Genomic DNA, 24,890 nt, shown 5'->3' with positions numbered 1-24,890 from the left:
CTGTCCCAGCCAATACGATAATCACTTTGAGAAGACTTTGCATGGGAGGAGGACTATTAGCAAATTAGGAAAAATGAAAAGTCTCAGCTAGCAATTAATATGTTAATGCTAGAAATTTCCGAGTTTCAAAATAATAATAAAAATAATAATAAAAATAAAATGAGATTCCTAAACAAGATGAGAAACTTAACTGTTTCATCAGGATTCAACATGTTAAATCACTGTGCTGCTCCCAGTGCATGATGCTGCAGGCTTGGAGTTGATCTAGCCTCACCTCCCTGCAAGGAAAGCAGAAAGCACAGGACTGGGCAGAGCCAAGCTCTCAGCTCCTGGCTACCCAGACAGACAAGGTGGTTAGTGCTAATGCTGTACTGAGACTACCTAGATTAGCCCCAGTGGTTACTGAGACTCTCTCTCCCCCCGTTGCCAAGTTCTGAGAATAGCAGATTGAATGCAGTGCAAATGGGAAGGGAAGAGGGGAATGGTTAAATTAAGACAGGGGAGGTTTAGATTAGATATTAGGAGGAGGTTTTTCACACAGAGGGTAGTGTCATACTGGAACAAATTGCCCAAGGAGGTTGTGGATGCCCCATCCCTGGAGGCATTCAAGGCCAGGCTGGATGTGGCTCTGGGCAGCCTGGTCTGGTGGTTGGTGACCCAGCACATAGCAGGGGGGATGAAAGTAGATGATCTTTGTGGTCCTTTTCAACCCAGGCCGTTCTATGATTCTATGATTCTGTGATTCTATGATCATATGATACAAATAAAGCAGTATGTCCAAAATACTTCAAATTCTTAGGACAACTGTTTGCTATTGTTCATTTTCAGCGTGCTTTAGTGGAGAAACGAGAAAAAAGCAACACTGTAAGAAAAAATTAGGTAGTGTTTTATTGAATTAAAAACAACCTTTCTTCAAAGTGTCTTTACATAACACACATGAAAACTTCAGTCATACAAATATATCAAAACAAACAATTAAGAGTATTTTTGGCTCAGTAAAATAACTTTCCACTAAAGGAAGGCATAACAAGTAGCAGTTCTTCATAAACACAAAAACTGAAGAGGCCAGAGGTTGGTGGAATTCCATTGGCTGGCTTGCAAACTGTCAAGGTGGAAATGCAAAGTCAATATTAGTCCTCCAAGTAAAAATATACTTCCAGTGTCTAGTCTTCACATTTGATATTGAGATCTTCTGACAAAAGACCAAGCTATACAGCTTCTGTCCCACTAAATTCTTTTATCAATGTGAACCATACCAATTAGCACATTCACCTTGTCCAGATGAATTTCAGTAACTTGAAATGGATCTCAAGACTCTTTTACCATGATGGACTATCACCAAACAAACACTATATTGAAAAGCAGATCTAGTGCAACAGCTAAATAAATGTGACACCTCATGACCAGAAGTGTTTCTCCCAAGACAATTCTGTCTTGAATAAAACATTGAATGAGAACAGAAGATAAGCATGTGAATTGGTTTATACATGCATGACATTCTTTGATAAAATATTCCAGCACCAAAACAGTTGGAAATACCCTGACATTTCCCATGTACTTTTTTCCCCCCCTCTTGTCCTGAAATAGAATCTCATTCCATTCTGGTCAGATATACACTCAGCTCACAAAGCTGAGAAAGCAGAGATTATCAAATTTCCAGCATACACCAAGGTAATCAAATAACTTAAAGTGGGAAAGGAAGTTATTTCCATTGGCTTTGTCACCTGTGAGGCACAATACAAAGGTCACGCCATCCTATGGCCACTGGGCAGTTCTGAGGGATGGCACCTCAGACCATCAGTTTCTTTTGGTTGAGGATAGGGAAGGAAGAATAGAGCTATGACTGGAAAACAAAAAACAACCCCAAAAATAACACTATAGTGTCAAAATGAAGGAAGCGATATTCAAAGACTAGAAGAATTCTGAGGGATGCAGAACATAAGTTTTTCAGATGAAAAAGTGGTATCAGAGATATCAAAGGATCAATTCAAAGGAATAATTTCTGCCTAATACCATATTAGCAGCAGCATTTGAGAACAGCTTGGAAAGCTGTTGGAAAACAAAGGAATTTTACATAGTAGTAAGCTGATTGTTCTGCAGTATGTAATAAGATTTACCAAAATTTGAGTTGGGGAAAAAAAGGTTCTGCAAAACAGAAGTTAAGAGGACATGAACACAAACAGAAATTCAGAATCACAAGCAGAAATTAAAGGCAGATCCGAAACTCATGTTGCAAATCAATCATCACAGTCTGATCAGATGCCTTCTCTTGAAATTCTGTACTAGGACAATTATTAACACTAGAGCAAACAATCACAAAGGAATTAGTGTACACAACTGCAGAGATTTATTTTTTTTTTTTGCTTCCTTCATTCTCTCAATTCTCTCTCAATCTCTCTGCCTTACATATAACTACCTACCTATTTTGCAACTGTTACATAACCCATAAACTTCAGTTTATTAACCAGCCTTGTGCCTTTCTCCTACCCACACACCATTAGCAGAGCTGTCATATTTTTTCCTTGAGAACACAGGCAATTGGTCATTACATCTACATTTTAAAAATCACAAAAACAGTTCAATACTTTTCTTCTCAGAACATTTTTTTTTTTGTTTTTAAAAAGGAACTAGTAATCAAAAGTCACTAGCAGCAAAACCAAGCAATGCCTGTGTATAATAACTTGAACCACAGGCTAGTTTCCAGATAGCATACAGTTCACCAAACTCTGAAATTTTCTAAGTTTGTTCACAAGAAGCATCTATGCCTTATACTTAGACTACATAGTCCACTTGTAAGAGATAAACACTGAAGCTTCCATACAAAACTAAATCTCTAACTTAGAATTGGAAACTTGAGCAGAAAATGAAAAGCACAGGTGGTTTAACTCTCACATCTCTTATTCCTGTAAATCTTCTATCTACAAACATGACATTTCTTTGAAAACAGGAAGTCCCCCTTCAAGAGAATTTATCATTACAAACTGTGTCACTGTTACACATGAGTCTTAGCTTCGGAGTTAACAAATCCAAGTTGTACATAAAGTTGCTAAAAGAGCAAAAGAAAGAAAGAGGGAAAGAAAAAGCATTCAGCATCCACAATAAGTTTTAACAGCTTTCGTTCCCAAACAACCATCTGAAAGCTGTGACTCCAGTGTAAACCCATTAGACTCCAGCCATCTTTCTCTCTCTGGGCAACTGTGTTATTTCAGCTCTATTTTCTAAATGCACATAGAGCTACCAAGCATGACCACTCTATCCTTTTTCCTTTTCCACTGAACAATGACCCTTCCAGGAATGATAAACTCACTGATGTGGGAGAACAGAAAAGCATCTCTGTCACATTAGTCTGTTCAGGTAGCTCAAGCTTTCAGAGCTGACAAATCCTGGAGCCAGTACCCTGGGTGGGAATGGGAAGGGAAACATGCTCACTTCCAGCATCAGCAATACGTGGAGACAACCCTGCTTTATAGTCTGTGCCTGAAGCAGTTTTGGTCCCTGAGATGTCAGGGACAAAGCCAACAATTCTCTAGTCTGCATGAGAGAATCAGTCATGAGCTCGTAGCTCCACATGGTAATAAAGGACAAATACACTAAGGCACTTAACAAGATAAAAGTCCTCTGGACATTAAACATTTTAAGACTAGGAACAGCAATACAACGATACTTCTAATGATGTCTGAACGGCATTAGGGGCCGAGAACCATGCAGTTCTTTAAATGTAACATAGATCAAGAAAGAGAATTTACTCTTTGTCAGGCTGAATAGCATGCTGGGGAAGTTGGGATTGTCTTTTACCTTTTCTCTCAGGTGATACCACACAGATGCACTAACAGTGATGGTATTATCTTTGAGCAAAATGAACACAGCAGCAAATAAACTTGTAACAAATAAGATTCATGTCATTTCATAAAACAACAAAAAAAACAATCACCAGCATCAACCAAGTCCATTATATAACATCACAATTATAATTAATTTATACAATTTCCTTCATACTCATCCTTTAATTGCTAGAAAGTATTTTTCTGGGTCTTTCTTATTGTTTTCAAAAATTAAAAAATGCTTTAGAAAATCACAGTGCAATTCTTGGAAGAGTCCTTAAGTACTTCCTAAAGGTTTCCATGCCATCACTGTGCTGTTGATGACATTTCAAGACATTCTGCTGATGTGGTCAGAAGAAAATATGATTCACGTCTGTAGATAAAGTTGTAGTACCTTCAATCCAGAAAATTTGGGTGAGATTGTTTGTACAAAACAGATACATATGACCTGCTATCAATCCATCACCAATTATATAAACTTTGTCAGTCACTGTCATTTTTCTGTTGTTCCTTGAGGAGAATTCAAGTCTTATGGTGACAAATGAAATCCTGATGAAGATCCATGTTTTCTGGATGGCATGTGATAACGCACTTTTTTCCAGAACTTTGTACTTGCTGAGTGTGACCTTTCTGAGAAGTCCCCTTTCCATCGGATAGCTCCATACTTTTGCTTAACATATTTGATGGATTCTGGCATGTTTGCATAATCTTCTATTTTTTCAAGTTCAATCAGAATTATTTTTATACCATCCTGGATAAGAGCATTATACACAGCAAGATGTTTTTCAGATGCATCTTCTAGAACACCATAACATGATGGTTCTGGTACTAAGATAATTATTACTCTTCTACTTTGATGGATTTTTTCATCAGTAATACTGATCACAGCTGCAGAGAAAAAAAAAGTTGAGCAAAATTAATTATAGAATGGAATCATAGAATGGCCTGGGTTCAAAAGAACCACAATGATCATCTAGTTTCAACCCCCTGCTATGTGCAGGGTCACCAACCATCAGACCAGGCTGCCCAGAGCCACATCCAGCCTGGCCTTGAATGCCTCCAGGGATGGGGCATCCACAACCTCCTTGCGCAACCTGTTCCAGTGTGTCACCGCCCTCTGTGTGAAAAACTTCCTCCTAACATCTAACCTAAACCCCCCCATGTCTCAGTTTAAAACCATTCCCCGTCGTCCTGTCACTATCCATCCTCATAAACAGCTGTTGCCCCTCCTGTTTATATGCTCCCTTCATATGCTGGAAGGCCACAATGAGGTCTTCTCGGAGCCTTCTCTTTTCCAAGCTAAACAAGCCCAGTTCCTTCAACCTTTCTTCATAGGAGAGGTGCTCCAGCTATTAAGATGGTACCCATACATTCCAACTGCTTTGTTTACTGTTTGATATTTGAGCCAACACACTTTATCTCATAAATAAGGACAGGATAAGAGTGTGCAAGCTGTGTTAGCTGTCAAGAGTAGATTTGGCCAAAGCAACACAACCTGACCACATGAGAGTAGATGTTAAGAAGTTCTGCATAAAAAGAGCAATCAAAACCATAGACCTAGATAAAGCTATGACCTTTTCATGTTAATAGCTTGTTCTGATATGCAAATTTTTGTTACATGCAAATGGAAGACAAAGCAAATAATGGTCCGTGGAAAGACATTGAAAGACTCCTGTTCCTGAGTTATATTTGCATCTTACTTCAGCTACCTATGAGAAAACTTGAGTATTATTTGTTTTCAGATAGCTCACCTTCTCCTGCTAAATCATTCCTCCCAAATATAAAGAGGTTATATCCACACTGTCTTTCTAAGACTTCTGGAAGTATCTTCAGAGCAAAAATATCGGATGAGTACAAGCAGCTTTCTCTGTTCTTTGGATATAGAACATAAGCATCATAGATCTTTCCATCTGAAACTAAAGAATGAGCAATAAGAATAATATACTTTTAAAAAAGAATTCCAAAGACATAAACAAAAAATATATTGCTAAGTTCTGTTTCATCCCCCGCTTGACACATTACTCTGGGTTCTAATCTTATTATTACCTAAGCATGCATAATTATATTGAGCCTGATATATTTGTAGAAATGGGACTCAAGAATTCACTATGTTGGTTCTGAACAGGCAAGAGATCCGTAAATTAAATATATTTGAGTATTCTTATTCAACCCTAAATTAAAAAAAAAAATGCATTACCACTGAATTATCTAGAAAATAGCTGTTGCAATGGGACAATTGAGTGCTTTAGAATTCCAGCAGCCATGTAAATATCAGATCATTCTTGTAACCAAAACACAACCACTTAGATGCAAAAAAAAATACTTGGCAAACTTCAAGATCAGAAGCACATTTAGTATGTCAGAAAACACAACTTCAGAAAGACCAGACATAAAAGACTTCACAGAAGGCCCAATGAATATCAATATATCTAGTAGATATTTTCTGTTTCCCTACTGATGTAGCTGTTCTCAGGTGTTTGGAAATGGCCCATACTTCAGCATGCCGCTCTTACAGACAGCACACCATCCAATGTTATTCTGAATGCTAGGACACGACAGAGAGAAAACTCATGAGAAATTACCAGTCACACTCCATGGAAACAATCTGCTCCATGCAACACACAGCGCTCTCAAAGTACGCCTGCACTACTACATAAACATACCTTTTTTACCCAGGAAAGGATGGCAGGAGCTCCGATACCAAAGCACAATATCAATTTTAAAGGTCTTGTAGATAACGAGTATAAGAAATAATAAAAATATCAAAGAAATTCCTCCTCCAATCAAGTAACCCCGAATGTTCTGAACTGCAGTAAAACATGGGATAAAAGGAGAAAAAAGAAAAACAAATGAAAATAGAGTTATAGATGAGAAACAGAAAAAGAAATGTTAAAAACTCTCTATCTTTTTTCAAATGTTGTTTAGTCAATAAGGGATTGAAAATACAATGAATGACAAAACTGAAATATTTTCATGCATGCTTTTTACAAATACTGTCATTTGACGTGTCAGATTTTATCTTTCAGAGAAAAGGTACCTTAACAGTGGGACAAAAGAGGCTTCTCTCAGCCAATACACCAAAATATTAATGTATATCTCATTGTTACAGTACAGTGAGAGTTCTAGTACAAAATTTGATCGGTCAGAAAGCAAGGAAGTCAGAGATGGCTTCCTGACTATGCTGCTTTTTCCAGACTGATCACCCATTGTACCCAGCCTCATCAAAGATCCACCACTGAACCTCCTACTTTGTCGTCTTCAATAGATCAAAAAACAACAAGTAAGAAAAAAAAAAAAATGACACCCACAAACAATTCCACAAACTACAATTTTTAGTTGATGCACTAAAATTCTGGGGTTAATTGCTCCCCTGACAATCTTAGTTACGGTAAGCAAATAATTTGTTTATACTTCTGTAGCAAGCTAGAGCTCTGATCCACTTTCAGTCAATTATTGTTTACAGTGTTGCCAGTTTGAAAATAACCTCTGTCAAAGGATTGGCTCACAGTTGACCAAGTCAGCTTTGCCACTCAGCAGACCAGATAATCTTCCATAGCTAAATCAAAAAATAAAATAAGTGGTCGCTTATTAAATCTGGTGGTTTGCTTTTCTGTGCATCTGTTCTTAACTGCAAAGAATGAAATTCTTGAGCATTGAATCTGCGGTTTTACATGCTCATTTTATCTTTAGCATAAGGCTTTTATAATAAAAAGAAAGATTTCAGACTAGTCAGCAACAGATCAATCATATCCTGTCTCTGAGCCAATTACAAGATATCCAACAAGCTCCCAGTCAATATGCATGAGTCTAGAAGGTGGTAACAAAGCACATGCATCAGTAATCCCACAACTTTTCCAAACAAACTATTTCATAGCTTCACTATCATCCTTCAGATCTTTTCCTATTATTAAACAACTTTTTCTTATCCTGGCAACCTGAGCCCATTCCTTGCTAGTGAAGGTTAGAACAACCAGATCCACAGATGTATTTGTTTTCTTTTAAGGCATAGTTCCATTCTTAGTTATGTCCCCTCTTGGTTCTCTAAGAGAATTGGCCATTTTCACTGTTCTTCTGCGCATGCTATCTCCTCTGACCCACATGCCAGTGTGCAAAATGAAGCACAATATTCTGCCAAGGACTCATATTTGCTTCAATGTAATTTAAATGTTTCATTGATTTTTCCCAAACACCAAACAGGAGAAAGCAAAGCACATTCCAAGTGATATTTTCTTTGAACTTACTGTGAAAAGGAATATGAGATAAAGATGCCACAAAGGAAGATACTGAATTGTACTGCCCGCTTAGCACAAAGGTACATTGCACAGTTTTAGCTACAAGTAATGTGGTGTCAAACTAATTGGGAAGCAATCATCAATGATCATCATAATTTTACCAAGATGGGGCAGCTTACCTGGGTGTTCCAATTTGATGTATGATGTAAATTCTTGAGAATCATAAAAGAAGTGACAGAAAAATTTATAAGTATAATCCTTTAATTTCACTTCTGAAATGTTAAATTTTGTTCCAGACACAGCAATCCCATGAGGCATTCCCTCTCTTTCATTGGGGGAAAAAAAGAAAAAGAATTAGAAAAGAAGCATCAACAGAAACTGGAATCACATAAAAAAAATCATTTTAAAAACAGTATTCAATATGACACTATCCAGTTTTTGCACTGATGATGGAGACAGCAATGCTTCTGCATGACTCTGAAATGGCCAGTTGATTCCAGACTGATCACCCATTGTACCCAGCCTCATCAAAGATCCACCACTGAACCTCCTACTTTGTTGTCTTCAATAGATCAAAAAACAACTAGTAAGAAAAAAAAAAAAATGACACCCACAAAAAAACCCCCTCCATCCTTCTCTACACTTAAAGAATTATGGTTAGTGGTAGTGGTTGATGTGATGATAAAACAGACAGCATACCCACAATTTGCTACAGTATAGATTAGTCACTCAGAAACAAAGATCCTTCTGTTTCGGAAGAAATTACTATGTTTTTCTGGTTTAATTTGTACTTAATTTACTTAAAGGAAAAAAATATATAACCTAAATATTCTCCAACAAGGTCTTCTCCTCTGTGCACTTCAAAATCAACAGCTATATCTGTATTTGAAAACAGGTCAATTTAACAAATAAAAATAAACAGAGTGATTTATTTTTTTTGGCCTTAAAATATCTTTCCTTCTCATATTAATGATAGAGGACAAGAGGTAATCTTTTAGTAGAAGCGTTGCATAAAAATAAATACATAAATAAGCCTTACAAAATGATACATTTCATAACAACTTTCTAAAGGTCTGAATATAGTTGCTTCATGCCATTTGTGTTTTTAAGAAATTGCTTATATTTTTTAAATCAAGCATTAAGGATATAATGTACCAGAAGCAGATTTCTAATCATTCTTTGAATGACTACTGCCATTAACTACTAGTCAACTTTACAGTGAATTCACCACAAATTACTACCAATTGCATCACACAGAAATGCACTTAAGTTCAATGTATAAGAACGTACTCATAAAACTGTTCCCTGTAGGTGCTGTCAAAGCTATCAACATCTTCATCATTAACTTGCCAGTATGGAAGCAAGCCGTACACACCACTTGATACATTGCATTCCATGACTATATGAGAGCCTACAAAGCAAAACAAAAAAATTAAATACAGCAATTGAAAGTCTTGTAACAAAAGCAGATTCAAGTGTTAGGGGAACAGCTGGAAAAAGAGGGGTAAGGAAAAACCCACTTACCTTACAAAAAGCAGAGTCCATAAAACTCATCCATTTCTACTCCACTGTTGAGTGTCTCCAACCTGGATGTGAATTCCACCCTAAATGTAGGTATCTGAATGTTCATGTCTACATGTGAACTAAATATCTAGTAAAGGAGTGCACCTCCACTGGAATCTGCTATTGGAATGGATACCTAAGCCTTTCCATCTGAATGGCTCTCTAGATTCCTCTGACTACACTTAAAGATCTCCCAGGCTTAAATTAGTTGCCTGTACACAGTGTGATAATATGTCAAAAAACATCTGTATGAAGCTCCAGATCTTCAGGAAACCTGCACAGCTGGAGTAGTCAGTTCAACCAAAACAGCACTAGACATCTATGAATAGGCAACTGAATTAAGCCCCTATTAATAACAGCACAAGTTCAAGTCCTTAAGTCATATGTAGGCACCCATAGGTAGGTATCTATGACCTGGAGCTGCATCCTATTCTTAGTGACCATGCATATTGACATCAGATCATTGTCTTTTGGCCAACATTGTCCACTGGAATGGTTTGTGATTACACTCACACTCTGCTTTCAGAGCAAGTTCACCCATCCGTAAGTTCCCTTGCCATCAAGAATCCAGATCTTACAGTATGAGTATCATACAGTAGCATTAAGAAAGCAAGTCAAGTTGCAGAATGTATTTATTGCCAATGTACCTCAAACAGTTCCATTTACGAGAACGGAAGCATCTTTCATGGAGTCCTTTCCTTCTTTATTTTACCAACAGAAGTTATGTAATGATCTCAGGGTTTCATTTCCTAGAACCACAGATCTAGACGCTTCCACCAAAGGATAGTCTCTATCAAAAGCATGCATGTGAACTAAAGGTTTATTCCAGAGTAATTACCAGAACAGAGCTTACATAGAAATCATAGATTCTCCTCAATCATCTCCCTCCAGAATAGAGTTTGCTCTTCCTTTAAAGAGTCTCCCTGTCATCAAGAAACATTTATTTTGTGTTAATTCTTCAGCCACAATAAACCCACCTTGTGGGTGAAGGCCTTGTGTTTCCCTTTAGTCCCATGTATGACTGCTTTCTCAATGTCTGTGAAGTAATTAAAGCTGGGTTTGGATGCCTTAGATCAGTTAGGATGAACAATAATGTAACAGCAAGTTTTAATCAACAATGTTTAAGCTTTAACAAATTTGGACCCAAATGCTCATCTAAAACACAGTCATCTAAACAAAAAGTCACAGGTGTCCCATAACAAATCTTAATATAAGCCAAGAATAACAGACAGTCCCTGGAATGACAATTACTTGATCTTCCATTTTCTCAGTAAGTACTATCAAAGGATTAAAAAAGTCCTTTATGCATTCAGTAAATTAAAGTGCCTTTTAAGGGCCTATGCTGATCAGACCCCTGAATAGTGGTTTGACTACCATAAGTGTGATGTATATAAGAGTAATCCATAATTCTCTGGCTTTGATTCCCATATGATGCTAGCACAACCTTTCCTCTGGGCTTCCTTAATATTTTTATTAGCAGTTACAACTGCTTCCTCAAAACAGTGCCAGACACGTTAGACCTCTCTTCATTAGGAAATTGCAACAGCCACTCACATTTCTCCAAGATTAGTTAAAGCCCTTTTTAATCAAAGATTTTTATTGGAAACAGTTCTAATTGGTACAAAATGATTTTAAAAAAAATCACAATTCTTACAGTTTCAAAACTCATTCTTCTAGGCTACACCTGTACAACACATTTATTGTATACATATTGTATACAAATGTGCAATCTAAACATGTATAGGTCTTCTTAGGAAAAGACTCGCACACTACATTCTTAGCTCATTGATTCACAGAATAACTCACGTTGGGCAGGACCTCAGTATGATTCTAGTCTAGTTTCCTGTTCAAAGCAGGGCCAGCTATGAAATCAGCTCAGGCTACTCGAGAGCTTTATCCAAACAGGTTTTGAAACCTCCAAGGACAGAGAATGCACAGCTTCTCTGGGCAAATCCACTGCCTGGCTGTCTTCATTGGGAAAAAGTTAGTTCTTGTATCCAGTCAGAATCTCTTTTGTTTAAGAAATTTCTAAGATTAACAGTATCTGGATGTCCATGAACATTTCAACACTTCACAGAAGATCAGTATCCAAAATCTTTTAATTCCCTAGAAGGGCATTAAGATTCATCTGGAAAATCCATTTTCCAGAGAGAGTAGAGAGATAGGAAACATACAGGACAAGAAAAGCTACTGAAAATGGTCAACTGGTAAATATCCTAACATGTTGCATATACATAACTATATTTCCAATGATACTGAAGATATGCCAGGACACAGGCAGTGAGAAGTGGTACAAAGGATAGATTGCCATAATCAAATATAGACACATCCAACCTGACATTGCTGGTCAAGAGACTCTATTAGGTGCACTCTGTTATTCTATCTGCAAACCACTAGCAGGAAATCATGTTCAGTCATCTACCCTCCTCAGTGCACGTGTCTACATACCAGTCTTGCAGAAATCAGCTGAACTGTTAATATGTTATTTCAGAAAGGTAGGGAGTTTATCTGTTAACTAAATTTTAACAATTTCTTAAATATTCACTACTTACCAAGTTCCACTTCAATTGTATTGTTGTTTGGATAAATAAACTCCGGTCTCATCTTCAGTGGACTTTCTGAAAGAAAATAAATAAATAAATAAAACCTCTGGGCAATACGAGTTTCACAACTTACTCTAACTGAAAGTTTTGCAATGTTTTTGTTTTATTGTATGGTTCTATTGTAGCACCAAATCTACTGCCAGTTTCAAATTTCCAGTAGAAAATCTCTAATGAGATTTGCTGCACTCCGACTAAATTATTCTTTTAGCTTCCAAGACAGAATATTTCAGTTTACCTTACTTTTTTTTTTTTTTAAGTCTTAAATTCTGTGAAAATTTATATAGATGCAATACAAAACCACATAACAGAAACAAGATCAAAAATAATGCAATGAACTTTGTCAGAGAGATAGATAAGGAAGAGAAAGAGGAATTATCACAATGACTCAATCTTCTTGGTTGGGTGAGTATCTGTTTAAGTAAGAGTTAACAAGCACACACTTAAGCTAGGCTAGAATTGTATCATTTTGCAATAATAAAGAGACTCATTGCTATCAAGCTACTGCTCTTGTATTGTCTATCTAACCTAAGAGTACTGACTCAATCTAAGAAGATGGAAAATACAGCTCTAGCCAACTTTTCTGAAAGGGCTACTGTCATGGTAGAGATCAGGTCACCATTAAGGCTGTCTACAAAAACAAACTGACCAGCAGGGCTACAAAAAGTTCTGCTGTCCTGATCTCAATAAAAATTACTTGTTTGGTTTTGGTTTAATGGTTGTTTACATGGTTGTTGGTTGTTCTTTTTTTTTTTTTGGCAGAAACAAAACCACCACCCCAGTAACCACTGTTTCTTTCCATTCCTAACCTCAGATTTCTCATTTCCCTATGACAATTCTTTCTTAAAAGCCATGTTCAAGGGTAGCACTATGCATTATTGCACTTTAATCATTGCATTCAAGGAAAAACTGATTTAAAGAAAATTTGCAGACCTAATCCCACAGAGCTGAAAAGTGTCATGCCAAATTGCTTATGTCTATATACAAATAACTTACAAATAAATAGAACAAAAAAAAAAAAAAGAGAATAAAACCTCAGTGTGGTTACCTTTAACCTCCAGATTCATGGTGCGTGAAACATTATATTGTTTTCCCATGAATGTATATACCATACGGCATGTGTAGTTTCCTTTGTCTTGTATAGTAGCATTGAGGATCAATATGGCATTTTCACCCTCTGCCAAAACAAGTCGCTTGTCTTCAAGAAATCCAGACTTACACTCCTAGAAGTATCAAAAATACCTGTGATTTAGGAGGACTTATCACGCAAATGGACTAAAAGTCATTGCATTTGTAGCAGAATTTAGAGAATGCGTGCCTACATTTCTATTTCACTGAGATGAAATTGAGCTTTTGTAGCAGTGACTCATGATGTTGAATGTATTATCACTTCTGTGGCAATGGCAAATGCAGTGAGAAATTCCTTTCTTTTCCACAGCCTATAAACAGTTTAGAATCACTTCATCCCAAAAGAGCCTTGATGCTACACCTGTTCATTTTATTTCAAATATAATACACAGGCCCATATAAATACTTGAAAGCCAGCATCAGAATTAAGAGTTGAACTGCTCTAGAATTATACCTCAACATGAAAAAAACCTATACCTTTCTGAGTCTGCATAGTCTACACAATATTTTGCTGGATTCAGAGCAAGAGGCATAAGAATACTATGCTATAATCAACATATTGACAACCCTGCATATAACAGGGGGATTGAAACTAGATCATCATTATGGTCCTTTTCAACCTAGGCCATTCTATGATTCTATGACAGTGAATAAGCTTAATATTCAGAGAAAATGAAATAGCTATGCAGAGCCCAGTATTTAAAGAAACACAAGTTTTTAAATTCATCACCTCCATACCTTACCTACCAACTTACTAGCTACATCAACTGCAAATTTCACAAATCAACAAACAAAAGCGACATACATATAGGACTCTTCTAGAACTTACAGCCTAAATGTTGACATATTGTCTTTTTAAATATGTATCTCTTGCTAACTGTGGCAAGATAGATGCCATATTCAAACTGTAGAGTAAACTTTTTCTTTCTAAAGCTTCAATTCACAGTTGCTTCATAGCACACTTTAAAAAGAATATTTCCTTCTATATCTTAAATAGATATGTACAATACCTTATACCAATGTATTTCAGGATTAATATTGTCTTCATCTTTAAAGTTTTCTAGATCAGGACATATAATCTTTCCAGCATTTGCACTCTTCACTATTTGGTCATACTTCATTTCTCCATTAAAACACAAATCATTATCATTCTTAAAAACTTTTAAATTTATAATTTTTTGTTTAGAGCGGTTAAGACTCCTGTAATGAGAAGACCAGACAAGTCAGGTCATTAACAACACAGCCTCTGTTTCCAGCAAGTCAAGAAATTTATAAAGAGACTTTAGGACTTAAAGGGATTTTAGTGTCTTCACCAGCTTTGCCTCTATCACTATTGCTACAGTCTCTCCAGCTCTTAAACATTACCCTCAGTTCCTCCCTCACTTTCTGTTCCAGATCAAGAGAGATGGGAATAACCTCTTATGCTGTGTAGTGAACCGAAGTGAAATCTGCTCTGGAAGTTTCACCAGAGGAGAATTCAGAACTTCTCACAGCCGACACTGTGGAGCCCAGAGCAGCAACCTAGCATTTTTGTTTTCAGCTCTATCTTTGCCCATACACATTAGTGCAGGGTCACCCAAACCATAACTGCTCTGGAACACTTTCAGTCTCAGCTGAACTCAAAGTAAACAGAAGAAGAAAATGGGCTGATCTCAGTAATGATAATCTTTGAAGGGGCAAGGAATAACTTCCAGCACAAGACAGACAAAGCATTTGAATAAGACATACACCAAGGTAGAAAATCAACATGAAACTACTTCTGACTGAGATCTCACAGAACACCGACAAGAATTTGTGGTGTCAAAGCTCTGCAGAAGATGTGGTACTACAAGACAGAAATCTGAGACAGAAATAAAGAAATAGCCATTATTAACTGCTGTTCACTCTTCATTTCTTCACGGCATGCTAAGTGAGATGTTTTCAGAAGAGAGATAGATATTTTCACAGACTTGGCTACAACTTCAGTGTGCTGCACTTTGATAATTTTTAAGATTAAATCTTAAATGCATGATGCACAAAACATAGCCTACAATTAATACAAGTGAGCTTTACTGTATGCTTTTTGGCATGCTGCTATTACAGAAGCCAAACTTAGGAGGTCAAAGGCCCAAGAAAACACAAAGCAACCATGGCTAAATTAAATCTATGTTTATGTATTTCTAGTTAGCTTTGAAATGGTTGCATTTCTTCCCTATTTCAATTTTGGATTCATTTCTGAATCTAAAGCAAGAAGCTGCAACAGCCTGTGATCTGTGCCTACACTGAAAGTTCTTCCTGATCACTGTTACTACACTCACATCCTAAATCCCTTCAACATAACTGGTGTGCTGTATGCACAGCAGTACATGTAACAACATACTAGTAAGATAAGATTTGGGTTATCTGAAAAGATTTGCATTTGTTGTTCTTGGTGTGATGCGGCAAGACCATGACAAAAAAAAAAAAAAACAATTTCTATGTGCCTTGTTGGCATTAATTTCCTGTTCAGCACACAGTGGATTTCAGCCACCATAAGTAAAAGTTGACCACTTGAAGTGGTAATTTCCAGTGCACTAATTAAAAGGAATCTATTTCTTTTCTTTCTTCTCCATGCATTTAAATCTTTTTAACAATGCTGAGTAAACAATATTCTCTCTATCTTTAAAGATGTCTAGCACACTGCTTTTCTCTTCATATGCGTTCTCATTTTTGACAAATAGCATTTGTCAAATTTTTTTTATAATAAGACATATAAGAATGGTTTTCTGCTTCTCAGTTTGTAAATTGCCCAAAGGATCTCCCCAGAATTGCAAAGCTATCCAGGAAGTCTGTATGCGTTGATAGTCTGTAGCATACAGAGTTTGCTATTCATAGCTCCTTCCTCCATTTAATCACATTCATAAAAAAATTAAAATGTCATTCTGATCTGCCGCTATCAAACAGCCATATGAACACAGGAATAGCTGAAGGAGTTAAGACTTTTTACAGTGATCTTTTACTTCCGCCAAGACAAACAATGAAAACAAACAAGAAAAAAAAAAAACCCACACCATGGTCAATATTATTGTCCTTTAACATAAAAAGTTTCCTGTATGAAACACTTCTGCAATGCCAAATTCAACACATTTGGAAGAAAAAAGGCAGCACACAAAAAGTGTGGTCAAGATGTTGCTTTTAACTAATCTAAGATCACTTTCCTAAAAAAAAAATAAAAAATCATCATCTGTACTTCGAGGTCCCACAGATATTACTACACTGTAAGCATTAGTAATCCATTTGTTTCACTCCTTACCTTACTTCACATTCATAAAGTCCAGAATCTTCAAGTGTTGCAGGAATAAACCAAAGCAAGCCCTTCCTCTGATGGATCCTGGCATGTCTCTCCGTGGTTATCGGTGTACTACTACCATTTTTATACCAAGTCAGATTGTAATCAGAGTGAGGCATTGGCAGTGTAATTACTGGGCAACTGATAGCTGTAGGTTCTCCAACAAGAACAAAGTAATTACAAATAACACATTCTTCTATTAAAAAAAAAAAAGAGAGAGAGAGAGAAAGAAAACTTACTAATGCTTTTAATCTGTATATTTCTAAGAAGTATCAATATCCACATAACCATTTCAATTCAAAATAATTAAATTTTCCATAATTATTTACCATCAAAACATTGGAACACTACTGTTTTTATCTCTTCAGTACCTTCTGGTTGAATAAGCACATACTTTACAAAGCTTAGGTCAAAACTTCTCTCAGATACCACAGTCAGCAATAGTCACACAGCAAACCATGATATACGAAGATATGTGAGATTTGCCAGGCAATAGAAGCTTCACATCTTCCACACCCTTCCTATTTCAGCACGATAGCACTTATGTAGAATTACCAGACTCTTAGTTGATACTGTCTACAAAAGACACAGTGCAAATGGTAGCAGCATGGAACTCTACACACTACTCTGGCCATTATGACTGTAAAGCCAAAAACAAATAAGGGGGGGAAAAAAAGGAGGAAAAAAAGAAGAGTCTGACCTGAAGCACATGACTATATGGAATTAGATCAAGATCTCTACATAAATAAAATTAAGTCCGTGAACCAACACATAATACAATCTAAATTTGAAGAGATGAGGTTTTTAGATTAGGAAATCTTGACTATATTATTTCCTTACTGTATTTGCAGTTTCTCTCCTCTCTGTCCAAAGCACCATCCCTTTATAATTATGGCTATGTAACAAGTCGACATTACACAGTCGTGTGTCTTAATAAGGAGTTTCTAAGCATCAGTTTAAAAAAACAAGACAGGAGGAAAAAATGACAAATATTGCAAGAAGTCATCAAGAAGTCTATATGCTTAAATTTTTTAGAAAATACCCATTTCTCAGAGTCAGCCAGTTGGCCATGAAGCACATTTTAAAAGCTTCTGAATATCTGCATATATATGCAACACTGAATTCATAGGAGGGAAAAAAAAAAAAAAAAAACACTGGCAATTTATTTTGCAAATCTTGCTGAATGATGATGTAAATCCAAAGCTCATCTGATGATTTTTTTTTAAAAGTCTTCAGTAATTTTCCTACCTTAACATCATCTTGCCACCTAATTCAAATAGTTTCCTAGAGAGCTATTTCCCTTAATATTAGCCTGCTTATGCCAAGAACAGTAAGATAAACACCACTAATTTCTGTAGTCTAAACTCTACTGAGAACTTAGATCTACCATTAAAATATTATAATAGTAATAGCAAATTACTAATTAATTGACCTCTACCAGTCTGTTCTCAGGGCAAGAGATACAGCACAACTCTTAAAGAAGGCATTTAAAAGCTAATGTGAATTCAAGGAAGCTAGTCTCTTCATAATTTCTTTAAAGGAATTAGAGGGAGGCTACTCAAAGCCTCAGTACTCTGAATTTATGCCAGCCTGTCCTAACCACCTCCAGCACAACTTCAATCCAAGAAGAAACATTTGGAATGTTTTCAGTATGCTAAAACAAAAACAAATACTAAATACAGTATTTTCTCTCAGTAACTCTTCTCTACTACACACAGTCAACTTGTGTCTTTCAGACTTTCTTTTTAAAATAGTAATTTCAAAAAACATCTAACTTACCAGCACTGAACAAAGGTATGACTAGAATTAGATGACCAATAAGCAAAAACGTAGATGTCATCTTATGCTGTAAGGCAAAATTATTTTCCGTTAGTATGGTGAGAGCGTTCCAAGCTGCACTGTCATCTGCCCCCCACATTACTCCTTAAAAATTGAGGACAAGCATTAGTCATCTTGGGGAGGGTAAAATGGGTTTGGCAGTTTAACCCCAGCCTTGGAAAATTTCAGCCGTTGGTGCCTGCAAAAAGCTGCCGAGTTTTCAGCTTTACACTGAAAACTTCCAATTCATCAGCTTCCAATTTTCTACTGGAAAAACATGTATTTTTCATTTGTCAGCAGGTTAAAGCCCCCAAAAAACATTTCACATAGATGAAATTATGCTTGTATACAACGCTATTAATGTATAATTTAGATAACAAGATGACTAAGCTCTTCCGCTCTCCACACATTTACAAAAGACTCAACTGCAGAGATACATAAGGTTTCATTCTTCAAACTGTGCTTGTGCAGTTGAGGCAGCACTACTTCTGACAGTAGATGAACTTGTAGTTCTTTGCTGGAGAATGAACACACTGTAACTCCAAGATAAGCAAAAATTTAAATTTGCGTCTAAGGGTGACAACGTTACCAAATGGGTAAACTGTGGCTAACGTGAATTGCTGTGGTTACTAAAAACAGCAAAACTTTCAAGACATCTCAGGTCTCTGCAGCTTCCCCTAACAGTGGCAAGACTGAACAGAAACCACTGCCCTTATATCCCAGAACTGGCTTCCACAAAACCTTTATATTTTAACCAAGTTCCCTCTTTGCTTTTTTCTTGGCAAATGTCATCAGAGACCTTCCCAAAACATCTACTGACAGACAGCTTGAAAACATTCAACCCCTTTCATTTCTGACATAGCTTTCTGCAGGTTAAGGTCTGCTTATAGCTGTTGTGTCTTTCCTACATGACTATATGGCTCACTGTTCCCTCTAGCATTAAAATAATCTGGTTTCTCATGTAACAGATATTGCAAACTGTAATGAACACAGGTGCCAGTTTTCTACTCAGCTAGAACTGGCTTGGAAAAAGAGAAGACATTCTCTGAAAAATACAGAGGTGCTGGGGCAGTAGGATAGGACACATGGAGCACAGTGCAACACTGGAATATAACTGTTTCCAAGTATTTACGTGTTTTGGACAGTATATCTGAAAAAGCACACATACCATAGCCTTTATTTAGTTGCCTTGCATGTGGTTTTCCTGTAACTTGTCAAAGAGCTGATCATAACTCTTGCAGCTTTGGTTTACCTGTAAAAATAAGAAGGGAAACAAGGGATTGTATGAAACACATGAAAGACAGTATGCACATTCAGAGTCAGTCTTTTTCTACAGACATCCTAAATATAAAAGCAACTACTTCATTGTGTCTGCAGTGGAGACATAAAAGAGCACCAACAAAACCCGCAGTAAAGACTGACCAAAAATTCTATGAAGGATCTCTGGAGAATATTTTTTCCACCAAAAAATGAAGATGACATTACATATGAGTCAACGTGAGCAACAAAGCCAGACATAACCAGCCACTTTTTAAGACTAATTTGATCACTAAAAGGAAAAGATGCCTAAATTTAGGGTAAGAATAACCAAGTTACTATTACTCTATGCTAGAGATCGAGTCTTTAAAGTAGCTTTATTCTTTACAAACTCCCTCCCCACCAGTTCAAATACTGCAAAAGTAAACCTTTGAAATTCTGAAAAGAAGTGAAAAATATTAGTTTTTGTAGTTGAAATACCAAACAGTATGCAGAGCTATTCTATTTTGGCTAGCATTGTTTCAAAGTTACAAACATTCCTTCTCAAGCAGAATACACAGTGAAACATTATCTAAAATCACTGATGTGAAATAGCAAACTTTGTTTAAAGAAAACTGTCGTTTGTTCACATACCTATTGATTAACCCTGTACTGTCTTCTAACTCAATCTCAGCAATAAGCGACGCTGCTGTGATACGGCTGCAGAGACTCAGTCCTACTTACGTAGAGAGAGCATCAGCTTTACTGCCTGCATGCTTAGTTTGAAGTACTCTTTCAGTTCAAGACTTGCTGAGCTCAAAGGAAACATGTACGCATAGTCTTTAAGAAAAAAGGAGAAAAAACAACACCCACTCACCCACCAATCATGTTTGCGGTTTGATCTACTAAAAAAGATAAGTTTTGATTTCCGAGTTACTTTTCTATCTTTCACAGATTAAATATAACTTATTATTTCTTCAATTTTCTAAAATTAGCATCTTGAAAAGAGAAAATATGTGGACCTATCTTAGGATACTGACTTTTTGTTTTTACAGGACACCTCTCTTCACAGAGCCTCCTTTTTACTTGCCTTAGGCACAACGCCAACTCTAAATGCAGCTTTTGAAGAACAGCTTTTAAAGACATCGGACTCTGAAGTCTGCACGTAGCAAGATTAGGAAAATTGTCCTGCAGAAAACTTTTCAAAACACATAACTGTATCTTTATTTTCCAAATTTTAAGAAGATTTTCTTCCAAAGGCCAATACAATGACAAAATATTCAAGACAGCTTAGGAAGCATCTAACTCCTACAATTATTAGCACACTGCTATTAATTTAAGTAGCTTTCAATACTGATCACTACCTGTAAGGACTTGTTACTGCCAGGGGGACTCTTAGTCTATAAGTCATGAAGAAAAAAGACAGAAATTGTGATTTAAGGCAATTGATCAGCATCTCAGCAGACAACATAACAGTCTGAAGGTGTAAAATGCCTCAATTTTGCAGCATATCTAAGTGAGTGAACTTTTTCAGTAAAGCTTTAATAAAAGTCTAATTGAAACAGTGGGGAGAAGGGAGAAAACAAACAATCAAAAAAACCTATGTATTTGCTCCAAAGTACAGCCACCAAGACAAGATTAAACCCATTACAGAAATTCAAACAGATCACACATTATTCTTTGGCATGTTTTCTCCTGTCAGTTTGTGCCTTGCTAAGCAAAGCGAGACAGATTGTCTACCAGCCAATACCTTGTTACCTGGCTACTTGACCTGAGGTCCCAACTCCTTTGTTTAAGATGCTTGATATATAAGCAGAATGTAGCTGATCATTTTACAGGGACATGCAGAATCACAGAATGGCCAGGGTTGGAAGGGACCTCAAGGATCACGAATCTCCAACCCTTCTGCCACATGCAGGGCCACCAATCTCCCTATTCAATAGTAGACCAGGCTGCCCAAGGCCCCATCCAACCTGGCCTTGAATACCTCTAGGGACAGGGCATCCACAACCTCTCTGGGCAGCCTGTTCCAGCTCCTCACCATTCTCTCTGTAAAGAACTTCACCCTGACATCCAGCCTAAATCTTCCCTCCCTCAACTTCAAACCATTTCTCCTTGTTCTGAAACCATTTCCCCTTGTCCTGAACAGGCACTCAGAAAGATGCACAAGAACCCTCTGAAAGAGGACCTGGATGGCCACTGTGGTAGTCTGGCTCTTTATAGTGATGACCACAAATGTTAGCCCTTCACTGCCTTCTTTTCAGACAATTCTGCAAGTTACAATACTACAGAAAACCCATGCCTCTAAGTATAAAACCATTACTCAGCAGAAGTAATTCAAATGAAGTCACCCCAATCAAAGAATGTCCAGAAAGCAGTTTGCAGCGGTTACATCTCTATAAGCCAACTTCCTGTTCAGCTCAGAGAAAAGCACTAGCTACTGTACATCTAGATTCTAATCAAGATGTTCATTGCACATACTGCCTCACCTTTTACCACGAGGGAAATGAGAGAGAGAATGAGGGAAAAAAGAAAATACGGATATCTGTAGATGTACGGAACCAGCCATCAGCGCATCTGAGAACAACCAAAAGATGCTTATGCACAGATTTCCACTGCACATTAAGCTAGAGTCAATGAGACCATTCAAATCACCTTGATCTAAGCAATCTTATCAGTATTCAAAGAAACTGAAAACAGTACCTCCTTTCAGCATCAAGTGGAAGGAGCTCATTTTGCAGTCACAGCTTCTAACAGTTTTCTGTATCATTTCAGCTCCTGTCAATATAAAGCAATGTGAACATACTTAAATCCAGAGTAAATTACAACTTTTTCACTGTCACTTTCAGAGAACAGATGAGAGCTATTTAAATGGTCCAGAAGGGCTCACAGAGATAAAAATACAAATATAGAAGATACGGGATGCAGAATAATATAAAAATTAATGCGTTATTCTCAGGGAAAAAAAAAAAGTTTATTAAAAAAGGAACTTAAGTATTATTTCTCCTTTAGGAACTGACTTAAAATTATCTAAATTAGGAATCGCATTATAAAACAATTTTTGTGCAAAGCCTTATGTCAATTTTGCAGTTTTTAATCCTTTCTGATTTCACAATTGCTATGAAAGAAGAGTGTTCATTTAGCAACTCTAACTTGCTTTTGAGAGTCTAAGCACATACAAGCGGTCCAAGTCAAACAAGCCCGAAGTTACCAAGCTCAGGAAAGAACAAAGCCAACAAACAGCATTTTCCAGAAGTCCCTGATGAAATTCCCCAAACTTAAAGAGCCACTTCTGGAAAGAATCATAAACATTTCTTCAATTCAAGAGCTGACAACTGCTAACTCAGTCCTACCAAGCTGTGACTGCAGACAGAACGGTCTGGGGCTGTGAAGCAGCTGCTCTCGGGCTCTGCTGCAGAGTCCTGCAGGCTGCTCTGCCAGGGCACCGCTTTCACCCACCAAAGCGTGAAGGAGGCAAGAGGCTCTCGATTTAACAGATATAACAAATTATAAAAGCTTTTGCTTGAACACAGTTATGCAGTAAGCCGTTTCTGCAGTGTTTTCCCACGTCAAGATTTGCACCAAACTTTGTCTTGCTTCCTGCTCTAAGAACTTCTAAAAGAAGCGTGGCTGAGCTGTGAGATCCCACACTTTTCCCCTATATACCGCACCTTCCACCCGCATTTGTACAGTCCCGTACACAGTGAAGAAGCCAAAGGAAAATAACTCCTAAGAAAGCGACACAAAACCTAGAAAACCAGCAGACGCGCAAAGATTTTGTGAGACTGGGCAAACAAAGCGCAGCAGAGTCCACAGCACTCCTGAAAGCAGCAGAAAGCTCTCCTGCAGGGCACCCAGCCTTCAGCCTATCTGCCGAAGAGCCGCGGGATCAGCCCGCTCCGCTTCCAGCCCACGCCGCACAACGCGGGGCACACGGGAGACCCTCGGGAAGGGAAGGCCTTCCCTGCCCACGCAGCCCTCAACTGCGGCGCGGCAAACGGCCGTAAGCCCGGGCAGCCCGCGGCACCGCACACCCCCTCTACGCCGCAGCTCTTCCTCACCTCCGTCCGTGCCCCAAGCCCCCGCGGTCGCCCCGGCCCCTGCCGCACCGCGAGCGGGCAGCAGCCCCCGCTCCGCCCGGCTGCGCGCCGGAGCTTCGCCCCGCCCAGAGGCCGCCTCTCGGCCGGCGGAGCCCCGCGATGGGTGCGGGACCGGCGGGCTGCGGAGCTGAGTGGCTTTGCCGGCGGGACGCTGCCAGGCCTGGTGGGGTTGGCTTCAGTTCTGAGTGTTTTCCCTCAGGCTGCCCTCAGGGCTTCTGGCAAGCCGTGACCAGGAAGATCTCACTAAGGCTTCTAACCTGATCCAGTCACCGGTCCAGCTGCGTCGTGTCCATGGTGAAAAGGCACAAGACTCATGAGTGCACGGACCTTCTGCCTGGGATTCCTCAGGGAATGAGCGCTCTGTGCAACCACTGTCTTAAACCGTGGTGACCTGATGTAGCTCAGCTTTGCTATTCAGAGCTTTGTTTGCTTTCTGTCTGATAAGTCATCTCATTTGACCACCTGTCTCTACCACTGTGTTGGGGTATCAGCTTCTCCAGTTCAAACAATAGTTTCTTCCTTCTGGATTTAGGTGGCAACTTTACACTGTTCTCATTTGTTGGTTTGATGATGACATTAAGCATATTCAAACATTTTAAAAAATGTAATTTTTTCCAGAGAAGGAGAAGTTTCTCTGCAATTTCTTCCTTGCCCATACTCTTCAATTCCCTCTCCTCCCTGAATTTGCTTTTGCCTCCTTCATTTTGATTCCAACTCTTGGTCCAACTCCTCACAGACATGTCTGGTGGGTACTTGAAGAGGTTGACTATTCTCACCTCTGCTTTTATTCAAACCTTCTGAAGATCCATAAGCAATAGCTACATTTACATTCCAGATGATGTAAGCATATTTTTTAATATGAATTATAAACAGACAATGTAAGAAGAGGCTTCCCTTTGGGGTCTGAACAATTCCCAAACCACTGTAAAGGGACTGTCATTAACTTGTTAAGGGTTTAGAAAAAATGTGGGAAGGAATGTTTTTCCTTATTAAACAGAAGAGCATATCCTCTTTCCCAGACTTAGAGACTATCGTTACTGTTTTCATAGGGGGAAGCTTGGTCTTTTTTTGGTAGAAGTGCTAGA

The 24,890-nt window shown here is 37.9% G+C and overlaps 1 protein-coding gene across 1 annotated transcript; it reads right to left on the bottom strand.

Moving 5' to 3' along the window:
• Positions 1 to 865: 865 nt before the first annotated feature.
• On the bottom strand, positions 866 to 23,916 carry LOC100540676 (interleukin-1 receptor type 1-like). The gene is made up of 13 exons (XM_085214321.1): positions 23,767 to 23,916; positions 22,409 to 22,483; positions 19,638 to 19,721; positions 18,431 to 18,497; positions 16,616 to 16,847; positions 14,355 to 14,544; positions 13,265 to 13,439; positions 12,169 to 12,234; positions 9,344 to 9,464; positions 8,233 to 8,378; positions 6,485 to 6,628; positions 5,573 to 5,737; positions 866 to 4,709 (listed from the first exon to the last, which is right to left on the bottom strand). Exons 3-13 carry the CDS (start codon positions 19,638 to 19,640, stop codon positions 4,351 to 4,353), a joined length of 1,668 nt encoding a protein of 555 aa, XP_085070447.1. The 5' UTR covers positions 19,641 to 19,721; positions 22,409 to 22,483; positions 23,767 to 23,916; the 3' UTR covers positions 866 to 4,350.
• Between the last annotated feature and the right edge of the window lie 974 nt (positions 23,917 to 24,890).

This window comes from Meleagris gallopavo, chromosome 1, assembly GCF_905368555.1.
Source record: "Meleagris gallopavo chromosome 1, MGAL_WU_HG_1.1, whole genome shotgun sequence".
Taxonomy (NCBI): Eukaryota; Metazoa; Chordata; class Aves; order Galliformes; family Phasianidae; genus Meleagris; species Meleagris gallopavo.
This window is presented reverse-complemented; position numbering and strand designations above follow the sequence as displayed.

Coding starts and splice junctions, on each gene's coding strand:
- LOC100540676 (XM_085214321.1), bottom strand. Junction 8,379..9,343: donor TACAGGGAACAGTTTTATGA/GTACGTTCTTAT, acceptor CCCCAATGAAAG/AGAGGGAATGCCTCATGGGA. Junction 4,710..5,572: donor GAATGATTTAGCAGGAGAAG/GTGAGCTATCTG, acceptor TTTTCTCTGCAG/CTGTGATCAGTATTACTGAT.